At 41.0% G+C, this 13788-nt stretch overlaps 1 protein-coding gene across 1 annotated transcript in view; it reads left to right on the top strand.

Moving 5' to 3' along the window:
• Positions 1-13788, top strand: part of LOC311004966 (nck-associated protein 5-like) — a 65593-nt gene that overhangs the window by 26815 nt on the left and 24990 nt on the right. Inside the window, exon 6 of the mRNA XM_083997211.1 lies at positions 1894-2013. Coding sequence (XP_083853337.1) covers positions 1894-2013 — 120 coding nt within the window. The remainder of the gene's footprint in view (positions 1-1893; positions 2014-13788) is intronic.

Below are 13788 nucleotides of genomic sequence, written 5' to 3'. Positions count from 1 at the left end.
TCAGCTCAGTTCTAGGTCCAAATGTACAAGTTTGAAGTTTGAAACAGTGGCTGAATTGTGGCCAAGTAAGACCACATGTTAACTTCTCTGCTGCTGCTAAAATCAATGAAGCTGCAGTCAGCCAATAATATAAAAACTGACTGAACAAGGTGTAAGACTAAGACTTGACAGACTTTACAACGAACAGTACAGATTTACATAACAATGACTTTTCTTTTTTGTGATCAACTTTTTTATTGAAAAATGTACAATATACTGTATATTTACATCATATACATTGATTTTCCAACAATTACTTTTCTTAATGACTGCATCAATAATTAGTCAGCAGGATGGGAAGTAATGTTGGAGTGAATAAGGAAAAATAGAAACAAACTAATGCACATGGATTTGGAAAATCTATTTATAATTTCAATCTAAACTGTATTCATGGTTTGAACTAAAGGCTCTATTTAATGAGTATTTTCATTACAATCATTGAAATAAATGTATCAATACAACAACAATTGTGTAACATACAGTTACATTTTAACTTCCATCAACAGTTCAGTGAACAGTACACAATTGTACTTTGGTGCTTGATAGTTATGTGTCAAAAAAAAAAAAGTTTAGCATTTGGACTCCATACTGCTGCAGCCATCTGTTGAATGTAATGGAGTAAGGGGATAATGATTCCCTAAATAAGAATACTAAATACTTTATTTATTTGCCTTTGTTCTATTTTTCTGATTGATGAAAATGAGCAAATATTTAAACATTCATAAAAAGCCTCTAATGCACATCAGATAACACATCAGTCTCAGTTCAACTGAAGAATTAACCATAATAAACGTACCTACTGAATTTTGCTTATAACTTAAATACATAAGTGAAAATACTCCACAATACAATAATATAACTATACTCTCAGGTAAGCACTTAAAGGGATAGTTCACCCAAAATTCAAATTTCACTCATTATCTACTCACCCTCATGTGGACTAAGAGCTGTGAGAATTTTCAGAGTCCTCCGTGCCTTCTCTGAGTTACAGGGGGGGTCCGTGCAGCAGTATTTGTCCATATAATGGTTGTCAATGGATACCAACTTTCTTCTTCCAAAAAGACACACCAAAAAACATCCAAATACCTCCATAGTGCTCGTCTGTAATGCCCCTCTTGTATTGAAGCCCCGACATGAGAAATTGTTCCGAAAAAAATTAACTATTCTAAGCTTGTTTGTAGCGGAAGCTCCCAGTGTGTCGGTTCACCGCTCTTCCTGTGTCAGTGCAAATCTCGCGTGATTTGCACTGACCGGCGGAAACATTTCTCATGTCGGGGCTTCAATACAAGAGGGACATTACAGACGAGCAGTGTGGAGGTATTTGGATGTTTTTTGGTGTGTCTTTTTGGACGAAGAAAGTTGGTATCCATTGACAACCATTATATGGACAAATACTGCTGCGCGGACCCCCCCGTAACTCAGAGAAGGAACGGAGGACTCTGAAAATTCTCACAGCTCTTAGTCGACATGAGGGTGAGTAGATAATGAGTGAAATTTGGGTGAACTATCCCTTTAACCTGCATGTACTTAGAACTGTTGTATAGTACACATAGAGTCATTGCTTATGCTGGCTAAGTTATAATGAGTTTGCTCAGCACATACTGATACTCTATTCTCTGTAAATCATTGTTTAATTCATTGTGTTACGATGACAAGATTCACCACAGCAAAACGCTGGACGACTATTTGTTGCTGTTGCTTTGATGTTGTTTTTTTGCTGTCATGTGTTTCTTGCATAAATACAGCATTGTGTCCCGCAGCTGTTAAATTAGCATCTGATACACGTGTAGTTGGGAAATATCCCCATAGTCACTGTTGTGTGTCCATTTTTCTCCTCTCTGTGGGGGTTTCCAGGACTTGAAAGAGGAGTGTGTGAAGCTGCGGACCCGTGTGTTTGACTTGGAGCAGCAAAACCGCATACTGAGTGTGCTGTTCCAACAACGTGTCAAAATGTCCGCGATTCCTGTCTCCCAGGTAGGAGCACATGGTACAATGGACACAGACGCTGACAGACGTAGCCTGCTCGAAGGCTGTTTGAATTTTACATGAGCGGCGCTCTCCACTTCTAAAGGTTACTACTAACTTTCAAAAGGACCACAAAGAGAGAGAAATCCACCCAGAATGCAATTCAATTTAAATGGTTAGCTCGTACAGTTTGGCTGTAGGATTCAGAAATGGAAATTGATTCATTTGGGCTTTATATTCTTCTGTTCTTAAATAGTGTAGTTGGTGTCTGGGTGGTTTGCTCCACTGCACTCAAGTGACCCGTCATAAAGCTGTGGCTGCAAGGTGACGGAGTCAGAAGTGAGAAAATGTGCTGAACATGTCTCTTTAATTAAGACGCTCTGAACCGGAGAGCGTCGGGGCGGGGTAACTGCTGCAGACCCTGCTGCTCCTGTTGTATTGTTAGTTCATCATAACAACTGATTGTTCAGTTTCTGTTTCTTACTGCACTCAGGAGCTTTATAGCTGCTCTGTTCAGTACTTGTTTGTTATAAAACGGTTTCAATTTCCAACAACAGACATAAATATGATGATGTACTGCCAGCAAACAAACTGTAATGTCGTAAGCGCCACACCCAGAAAACGAAACCAAACCTACAGTATTATTAAAGGGATAGCTCAACATTTTGGCAAATTGGCCCATTGTCATAATCCCTATAGTTTTAGGAGTAGGTTTGTTACCTTTAATTGTCGGTGCAAGCTATTTTTAGATTGGTGGAGCAGAGCCGCGAGCTGCTCAGAGCTACGGAGGCTAATGGGATTTCTTGGTTTCCCTCATCAAACTCATCAAATACACAATCCAAGAACTCCAAAACGCTCTGGTGGACAAGTAGTGACCTGCACATTCACCATATATGAGATAATAACAGAACGTTGAGTTTGATGAGGGAAACCAAGAAATCCCATTAGCCTCTTTAGCGTAGCTCTGAGCAGCTCGCGGCTCTGTTCCGCCATTTTAAAATAGCTTGTACTGACAATTAAAGGTAACGAACCTACTCCTAAAACTATAGGGATTATTATGGCAATGGGTCAATTTGCCAAAATGTTGAACTATCCCTTTAGGATTGAAAATACAGTAAAAACGAACAGACACTTTCCCCACTACCCATTGAACAGTTAACGCAGGCCGATTAGATGTGATGGATGACGGATGGATGTCAAATATGTAGTGCACAACAACAGATAGTGAGTCTTTTTGTATCAATGTGGCTGACATTGTCAGGAGTTTGTAATAATGACACCACAGAGAATTATCTCTCAGGTAGGCTGCAGTGTCTTCCTGCTGATTTGTTTTTCTACTTTGTACTCTGATAAACTTTGTGTTAACTTTCCAGATCTGTAACTCCAAAAGTATGAGTATGAAAAAAGCACTTTATCTCTCTCCCGAGGCCGTGAGCACAATTTCAGTGACTATTAAGCTGAAACTTCATCTTATCTAGACCAGTGGTTGTCAAAATGTGGCTTCCTGTGGGTTTCAAGCAAAGTGGAATTATTATTATTATCAGTATGCATTATTTTCATTATAGCTCCATCCATAAGTATGTCAGAATGGGGGACTGTTTCAGTCACGGGTGGCAAACACTTTCTGTAATAACACTAAAAGTAAAACTCAATCAGATGGAGGCCTGTGGTCTAATTAGTGTCATCTGAGGTGACAAAGTTTGAGAATCACACTTTTGTCAGTCTGTCCACATCCTCCACACAGCGCACTGAATGCAGCTGCTGATACTATATTTCTTGCACACACTGGGAGAGACTCACAATATCACGTCAAACACTCAAGTTACCCACAAGGCCACTGTGTTAAAGGGGGAAGTTTGGCCAGTTCCACTTCTATCCAGCAGCATTAGACAGACGTATTTCAGCATAAAAGCCCCAGAAACTCACTGTGCTACCTGCCCAGAACCAAACAGTATTGTGTGAATACTGTATGGTGATAATGTAATTGTTTCAATTGGAGTTCATTCTGATGCCCCTCATGTGGCCATAATATAATATAATAATAATAATGAATGTGTCACTACTGTACCTGGTAGTTTGGGGGTGGAGTGTCCCAGGTGTTTTTAGGGATCTACAGGACAGAACTACTGAAAAAAAGGAAAATTGTGTTGAAATGAACTCTGTAAGGTTGATCTAGGATCAGAAGTTAGCATAATAAATGAACTGTACATGTAATTTACCTACACAAAAAGATGAATTCAGTGTTACAGTTACTCTTTAAATTCAGTTTGAGATTTTTCATATCCAGTATTCTTTCTGTCTCCGGTCTTCACAGCGGTGATGAGCAGTCATACACTCTCCAGTGCCTGCCAACATAGTGGTAATCTATTGCCTGAAAGTTGCAACAAAAATTTGGAGGGCGGTCATTTCTCATGACAGCAGAAGCTCTGGAACGGGGGTTATGGTTGTCAGACATGTCACTGAGACAAGGTTAGGCAATGTCATGAAGTTCATTACATGCTGATGAAACTTCAGGCAAAGAGTCTGTTTGGACATTTAAAGTCAGAGTAATTAGTTTTCAGGGCAGACATGATCATTCTAAAACATCCGGCCGGATGCTGCTGTTACATTTTTCTTTTTATATATAGGCTATGTAGTTTCTGTTCTCACCAATGCTTTCTAAAGGCCTTTTAATATTTTCATGTAATAACAAACTGCAGTTTTGCACCTTTTCCTTCTCTGTCACAATATAACTGCATGCTGTACAATTTCATTTGCCTCTAACTGTTGCTGCTATGATTCATATATTGGTTAAGCTTCTTTTGTGAGGTCTGTTGGTGTAACCTTGCTGACAGGCTGGATTTGGCTACTTTGGTCAGTGTCAAACTATAATGAGGCAGCAACACTGTCATGTTGCACAGAGCTGCCCGTACAGATACACTTCCTAAATAACAAATCCATGGAGACCAGAAGTATTCTCAAAGTGAGACTGGTGAAGCAGGTCATACATGTAGAGGAGTTCATTTCCAAGCACCAAATATTGATTATTATAGGACAGAGACATTGCGTTGATCAGAATGACAGGTTTTAACTGGTTTAAAAACAGGTTACAGGTAAAGTTGTGGCTGCTCAGAAAAATAATAAGTTTAAGTCAGCTGGACAGGTCTGCTATGAATAATTAATGGTACCTCTGATGGACACATGATTCTTTCTGCATCTGAGTTGAGTTTTGGAATAAAGCCTTTGCACTGGCTGGTTGAGCCATGAGCTTGTTAGTCCATCTCTACATTTAAAAAGGTGCAAGCTGTAATTGACACAAACGCTGCTTTACTGAGCTGCAATCAGGATCTCTTGCTGTTATCATCCCAGCAGGAATTACATGTGCTTGTTGAAGCCAATTACCTCACACTTGAAGCGTGTGCTGTTGAACAGCTACACCTCTGCAGATGCTGCTGCAGTGAGCCACTTGTCCTCATGCCTTCATTCCTGGTAGGTGGCAGGAAGATAGTCCTCGGCTGTTGTTTTTTGTTTTGTTTTGTTTTTTGTTTTAGTTTTAATGCTGTATTGCATTGAAAGTCAGCCACTATATTCTAACTTTGTTTTGTGTCTGTGTGGCCGTCATGCCAGTGGCGGGTTCAGTTCCCAATTGGGGACCCGAAGGCAAGGGTCCCCCTGCAGGTGATCCGTGTGTGTGTTGTGTTGTACTTTATGTTGTAGAATAAAGAATTACAATGTGTTGAGCTTGTGCTGACACAGACTTTATTTTGTTCCTCTATCCATTAAAAAACCAATAGACTCAGGGACGCAGGAACTGGAAGTACCAGAATGCTTACTCAATTTGGAATTGGAGTTTGGACTCACTCCTGCAGCAGCACTCCTCAGGTCAAGACATAGCTACAACAGGGGCTGATGTTCTCCAGTGACCACAATGCAACAACAACACTTTATTCCCGCTCAGGTCTCTCTTGATTCTTGAACAGCTGTGGGAAACAAGATTGTTAATATGTGTGCGAGTGAGTGTGTCCGCCTACAATCTGGTGACACAAAGATGAGTTTTCAAACCCTGTCAAAGGGATAGTTTTTTAAATTTATTTAAAAAGGACAGTGTGCAGTGACATTAATTATTGAGACAATAAAAAGATGGCTGCACCAGATTTAGCGGAGCCGCTAATTTCCATCTGTAGTTCAACATTTTGGCATTATTTTCGAGGTAAATATTCTAGACTGCTTGCTGAAAAACTGCCCCTGAAGGCAACGTGTATCAGCAGTTTTGCACGAATTTACCTCGAAAACAACTCTGTGTGGTAACGTTCTGTTATTATCTCATAGCGTGGTGAATGTGCAGGTCACAACTTGTCCACGAGAGCGTTTTGGAGTTGTTGGATTGTGTATTTGATGAGTTTGATGAGGGAAACCAAGAAATCCCATTAGCCTCCGTAGTGTAGCTCTGAGCAGCTCGCGGCTCTGCTCCGCCGTTCTAAAAATAGCTTGCACCGACAAATAAAGGTAACAAACCTACTGCTATGACTATAGGGATTATGGCAATGTGCCAATTTGCCAAAATGTTGAACTATCCCTTTAATGCTGTGTCCATTACACCATAACACGTGTCTGTAGAGTGCATAGCAGGCGATCCAGGGTGTGAGTTGCCGGGTTACAGGGTAGATTCTAATGTCTGAAGTGATGTTACAGTGAGCACTATTCATGTTTTAGTAAGGGCTTCAATGCAACATGAGTGTATGCATTGCAAACATTAACAATGGCATCAACTTTGAACTTGTATTAGTCCCTTTCCTCATCCTCAACACAGCAGATACAGTATTTAGATGCATAATTGGTCTTGATCAGAGTACTGGCAGGATCTCAGTCAAAACTTTTCTAAACTGCCCGAGTCCTAATGAAGCGACCCGTCTCCCCTGTGCAGAGAGTCACAATCATTATGCAGAAGACAGTAGAGAAGTCTCTTTGTTTCTAAAGGTCTCTTTGGATTGCCGGGGCTCTCAGCGTGGTTCCTCTCCTGGACAAATCTACGCCCCTTATTCTGAGGACTGGGTTTTCCATTAAAGACAGAACTGGCCATTAACATAGGAATTTCTGCAAGTATTCATACAGTTTATTCAGTATTTTCTATTTCCAGCCTCGGGGAAATCATGAGGGAAAGTCTATGAAATCCCAGACCAGTTCATTAAGTATGCTGCGAGCCCAGCGGAGCAGGAAATGCTGTCCTTCATCTTTGACCTTTTCTGTAAAGGTCAAACTCGCAGACTCTGCTAAAATGAGGGGTTCAGTGTTTGTAGGAGAAAAGTCATGTAACCCTGCAGAGACGCTCAGCTGCTTCTGCTGGGAAGAAGTATGCTACATGCTGACATTGTTCCTCAGGTTGTGATGAAGCTTGGTCTCACAGTTAATTAGCTGCTGGTTTAAGTTAAATCTTAAGTGAAAGAATATTCTGCTGTGGTAGAGTATAACTACATAATTGCTTAATATGAGCATTTCTTATTACGAAAGACCATTAATTAGTCACATCTTGAATTCACACTTCCCTAATCTGAATATTACATACATTTGGATATTTCTGCCTATATTTTGACTGTTTGACCTGCAGTCTGTTTCTCTGCTCCTCTTTGCCAAACATTTCAGCCAAGTTTCCCCTGATTAAACGCTCCATCTACTGAGTAAAATAGTCATTGGATCTTTCTCAAGCCAGAAAATGAACGTTATTGTTTTCCACTGGTTCGGTGCGGACGCTGAATTACAAATCTTAGAAGCTACTTTCAGTGTTTCACTAGGCAAGATGAGTTTTTGCAGCATAAAAAAGTTCAAAATGTTAATAACACAACATTGCTGGCAGCATGACGGGGAAAAAAGGGAAGAAAAAACTTTTATGTGCCAAATACGGAGCCTTTGATTCACTAATGCAGCTTTCCCAGTTGTCCAGGAGGCTACATTAGCTGTGTAAGATAATTATATCGCCCCTGAAGCTTGAATTTTAAGCACAGTTGTTATATTTGTCTCCAGCAAAGTCACAAACAAAAGTTTTGAGAACGGGCTTTGCATGTAAATATCTGATTTCAAAGTATTTAAATTATGGACTTCCTGAGAAAATGACAGATAAACAACAGTTTTATTTGTGCTTATGACAGATGAGTTCATCCACAGGTGATGGGATTTAGGTAAGATTATGGTTCATTACAAGTTGCTGATACACCCTTTATATTCTATCACCTTAAAATAAAGATGCCTTAAACTTAGCTTTACTTATACAACCTCATGATAGCAGGCAGTCGTCAGCCATTCTGCTTAGTGCAGGGTACAGTTGACAGTCCATCACAGGGCTGACAAACAACCATGCAGTCACACTTTCACTCATGCCTACAGGCAATGTAGAGTCTCTACTAACACTGACCTGCATGTATTTGGACTGTGGCAGGAGGCAGAGGAAAGCTACAGGCACCAGGGGAACACAGTGTCCACACAGAGAATTATTAGAGAAGTAGCCTCCTAGACTTTATTTTCTCTTTCCTTTTCCCTGTCCCCTCCAACTCAAGCTGCTTTTCATTACGACTTATTCACATTTCACCATGGTTAAAGTGATACTTCACCCAAAATCAAAAATTCACCAATTTCCTACTCACTGTCATGCCAAGGAAGGGATTGGAGAACTTTTGGAGTAATGAAAACGCTTTAGGAGTTCCAGGGGTGGTCCGGCTGGCAACAGGTTTTCATATAATGGCGGCGGATGGAGTTCACTTTACCTCCATACTGCTCATCTGTACTGACCCAAATGTCCTGAAGCCGCAACATGAAAAAGTTGGGAGCTACTACTACAAGGCTAAAAACAGAGATCAAATAATTTTTTTGCGAACAATTTTTCCATATTGCGGCTTCAGGACACTTACGGACAAGCAGTATGGAGGCATTTCGATTTTTTTTTTTTTAAGCTTTTTTTTGGGGGGCTTTTTCAAACCTTTATTTGATAGTACAGTTGAGAGAGACAGGAAATGGGGAGGCAGAGAGAGGGGGAATGACATGCAGGAAAGGGCCGTCCGATGCAGGATTCGAACCGGGGCCGCCTACACGAGGACTATAGCCTCAACACATGGGGCGCCTGCTTAACCTACTGCGCCACTTTGGATTGTTGATTTGGATGTTTCATAGCGTTTTGATGACTCTGAAAGTTCTCCGAACCCTTCCTTGGCATGACAGTGAGGAGGAAATTGGTGAATTATTGATTTTGGGTGAAGTATCCCTTTAATCTGTACTGGACATTTGGAATTCAAACCACACTTAGTGATGGGAAACTAAACCTAATTGTATCCAGAAAAACAGATCTTTTGAATACTTTGATCAACAGCTTCCCAATATGCGTTTGGAGTCTTACCTGCACCTCATTTATGCAGAACACATTCAGAGTGCCAGACATGGTGAGACTGAAGGTCATTATTCCTCATAAGCCTCTTTTCTCTAAAGACCCTGCCTGGACCGCTCACCTTTCTCAGTGCCGAGCCAGGCCTCCGAGACCAGATGAACAGCACGATTACTGCAACAGGAGATCACGGCCTTTGTACTTTCCACAAAGTAGGAGCAGAGAGGCCGGAATAAATTAGGCTGTACACTCTGTTACAGCTGCTACAGAGCATTTGAAAAAACTGAAGCACAGGTCATTTTATTGTCCTCATCAGCACTGGAGAGAGGGAAATGATCAGTGATGGAGGGCTTTTTAATTGGAGACATAACACTGGTTGGGTATCAATTTGCCAGATAACACAGTGGTAATGATGCATGATTTATTGAAATGGAAAATTTGTTTTTCACTGCGAGTTATGCTTGTTAGCTTCCTTAATCACTGTGAAGGCACACCTGTTCCCAGTCAGGTAGACTGACTCTGAGCGAGGTTATGGCAAGGCTGCTCGCAACTCACAGGAGAAAACAAAAGAGAGGGAGAGGGAGAAAGAACAACTTTGTTTTTTTTCCAGGAGTTTCCAGACTCTGTGTTTTAGTGAGGGGATGTACAGAAGATATAGACAAGTGGGCACAAACAGAAGAAGAATAAGAAGCAGGGAGACATGTCCATATGCACAGCCACCTGCTCCACACAAGGATCCACCTGTTCCTTCACTCTTCAACATTATAATCACAGTCCCAGTCAACTAGCTATAACTACAGTATTAGAATTAGAATTAGAATTAGAAAAACTTTATTGTCCCGCCAAGGCAGGAAATTCATCTTTGGTCTCACTTATAGACAGAACAGACAGAACACAAACGCTTGCCAGCAAGGCTTACATGAGACAAAACAAAGTCAACAGCGGTCACATCACATACAGATAGTAAAAATAAAAATAAAATAATGTAATGTTTGATGGTAGTGTTAACAAACAGTATAGTATTATACATGACATTGCATGACCATGACAGCAGAGCTGTTACATTTGAGATTTAGCCACAGACTGTACTGGGTGAAGTGTGATCAGATTGAGTCAAATGAGTTTGGAGAGTGTTGTCCTTTTTATAACCTTTTCAAAACCAAAGGCCCTCTTACCTCTAGAGAGTCTAAAGAATATTTTAATAATGTGTTTATCAGTTCTGATGTTAACTGGAAAAGTGAACATGTAATTAGCTAACTGTTTATTACATTAAAGGAGACATATTCTGCCTCCTTTCCACAAATTTTAATAGTTCCCAGGTGTCTTAAAGACATGTCTGTGACATGCTTTGGTCAAAATCCCCCAAGGATCAAACATCACAGCTCTTTTCATCCTCTCACAACAGCCCTGTTCAGAACGGCTGGTTTCAGTGTCGGTCCCTTTAAATGCAAATGAACCACTGCTTGCCCCGTCCTTTCTACCGGTCCCAGGTTACAGAACCAATTACAGGCATTTTGGGGGCCAGAAGGCAAGACAAACACCTAAATATATGTTAAAGAGCCTTCAAAAAGTGATATTTCCATAATACTGTATGTCCCCTTCAACATTATGATCAAGGCCAACAAGCACATCCTTGATTGACTTAGTGACATTGGTTTGCATTAGTTACATAAAACACTGTTCACAACTAACACATTCACTTTGTAGTGTTTCCCTTGGTGCAGCAAAAGTTCAGACAACGTTAGTGGGTCTGTCCTGCTCTTTATCAGATGAAGGGAAGTTTAGCAGATAGAGATTAAGATAACGTAATTCTGATTCCTCTCGTTTAAATCAGAGACTTCATTTTTAGCTCTTACTTTGGTTTATTTGAGCACAGAGTTTGTTGTGTGGGCATCAAGTGCATGTTTCGACCTCCAGGAAAGATGTTCAGTTTAAATGAGTCAGCTGGAGTCAGAAATTTTATTTTTTTTAGACATCTTTAGTGAACTGGACCTAACGTTAGCTTAATAAGCTAACCACTGCCAGCTTATGAAATCTGGAAGTGATGGTTCTTATCTCAGCCTGCAAACATGGAGGGCTGACTCTGTGTGATATTCTGGGGAGAAAGTGTGTCTGTGTTATCATTTACAACATAATGCGCAGTGTGAAAATCCTGGCAGATGTAGCAACATAATTAAAGATGGAGTGGGGGGGGCGGGGGTGTTGATTAACAAATGTTTAGTTTGATATGCTCGGCCCATTGAGGGGTGCAGACCACAGGGACCCGCCTGATGTACAGACAAGTCCTGACAACGTGTTAATTCATTTCTATGATTAGACTGTGTGTTTTTTTCTTCTCAATAACTCTTTGGACTGTTTAGAACAGCGCTGTCGTCTCCCTGTGTCTCTGTGCTAGAGAGGCCCCGGCTGTTAAAAATCTAGTGGCTCTGCGGCGGGGTCGTCTGTCACAATATTATTGTAATTCGGCGGCAGAGCGACACTCTGGAGACCCGGGACTGTGAGATTTTTAAACAGCAGCTGGTGTGTCGTTCCTCAGATAAACTTCAGGGCTGCAGTGAAAGATAAAGGAAAATACATCACAAAGCAAAATGAATTTTCCTCTTTGAAGTGCCTTAAATGGCATTTGATATTGCTGCCATGTGAAGTCCTATTGCAGAGTCAATATGTGTTTCCCTCCTTTTTTAAGTGTGTGGAAAAAAATCACCGGCTTTTGCAGGGCAGGGAGATTTATAACACAAATACAATGTACAACACAAACAACCACTTTTGTCTGTCAGTGACATCAGTGTTGTCAGAGTTGTGGTTGCCAACCCCAAAACTCAAAGATGGATGACTTTTATCCATTTTTATGTCATATTTTGGTTGTTTTCACATATATATTTCAACTGAAAGAAAGTTTGAATCGTTCGATGTGTGGATGTGAAGTTATCAGAGAAGAAAGTTGAGTAAATGATTCTTCTCAGAGACGTTCTGTGTCCTGTGTCAGCTTCTGTGAATCACATACTTCTAATTCAGCCAGGTCTTCCTTGCAAAAGAGATCTCAAGGGACATCCTGGTAAAAAGAATAAATAAACTCTATCACTTGGTCAGTTTTGTGTGGAGTGGAGGAAACCAGTGGACGATTCAGCTCTTGGTTAAAGGGACAGTTCAACATTTTGGCAAATTGGCCCATTGCCATCATCCCTATAGTCTTAGGAGTAGGTACATTACTTTAAATTGTTGGTGCAAGCTATTTTTAGAACGGTGGAGCAGAGCCGCGAGCTGCTCAGAGCTACGCTACAGAGGCTAATGGGATTTCTTGTTTCCCTCATCAAACTCATCAAATACACAATCCAACAACTCCACAACGCTCTGGTGGACAAGTTGTGACCTGCACATTCACCACGCTATGAGAAAGGGAACGTTACGAGATGGTTGTTTTCGTGGTCAATTCATGCAAAACCGCTGATGCGCGTTTCCATTGGGGGCAGTTTTCCAGCAAGCAGTCTCTGCATTTGCCTCAAAAACAACTCTGTCTCGTAACGTTCCATTATTATTTCATAGTGTGGTGAATGTGCTCTGAGCAGCTTGCGGCTCTGCCCCGCCGTTCTACTGTAAAAATAGATTGCACCAACAATTAAAGCCTAACAAACTTACTCCTAAAACTATAGGGATTACTGTAAGGCAATGGGCCAATTTGCCAAAATGTTGAACTATCCCTTTAAAACCTCTTAAATGACCCTGAAGGAATCCAAACTGGGAGATTTTTCTTTTTGCAAAGAAAGACAACAACAACTATGTATTGATAACCAGTGTTGATTTGGAAATAAGTGGCTGTCTTGATATTGCAATTGTTTTCTGATTTTTCAACCACGGCAGATACATTTGACTCATCATTGTCACTTACTGTGTCATATTTACTCACAAACTCTCTTCAGATAAGTTTTGATAAGGTCAGTCCTTCTTTTACTGGAGCAGCAGCACACCTCACCCTGCAGAGCTCCACCCAGCATAGTCTGCTTCCCCCTCCTGTGTCTGTGTACCGACACCTAACTGAGCAGCAGTGCATCTTGTTAGAGCCCAGCCCAGCAGGCAAAACACAGAGCAGCAGCCAGGAGAGAGAGGGCAGAGGAGGTGAAGGTGACCTGAAAAAGAGAAGACACCACGGTGTAGATGAGCGAGAAATATTAATGTCAGTGGCCTGAAGACGAGGGCGGTGGATGAAGCTGTAGTTGGTGCATGTGATATAGTGAAAGAGAGTGGAGAAAACTGGTTGAGTGAGTGTAACCTTGGTTTTGGACATATTTGGATGAGGCTGTGAGACTTAAAGTGAACCCAAAAGTGCATCGTCCTCGTGGCTGAATGGTTTGCTGATCATCAGCTTGCTTCAGTGACAGCGAATCTGAAAATGGCTCAATAACAAATTACCACTTCAATATCCTGGACATGCCATTATTTCA

The sequence above is a fragment of the Trachurus trachurus genome (assembly GCF_905171665.1).
Source record: "Trachurus trachurus genome assembly, chromosome: 21".
In the NCBI taxonomy this organism is placed as follows: domain Eukaryota; kingdom Metazoa; phylum Chordata; class Actinopteri; order Carangiformes; family Carangidae; genus Trachurus; species Trachurus trachurus.
The sequence above is the reverse complement of the archived record's forward strand: the minus strand, read 5'-3'. Positions and strand labels throughout refer to the sequence as shown.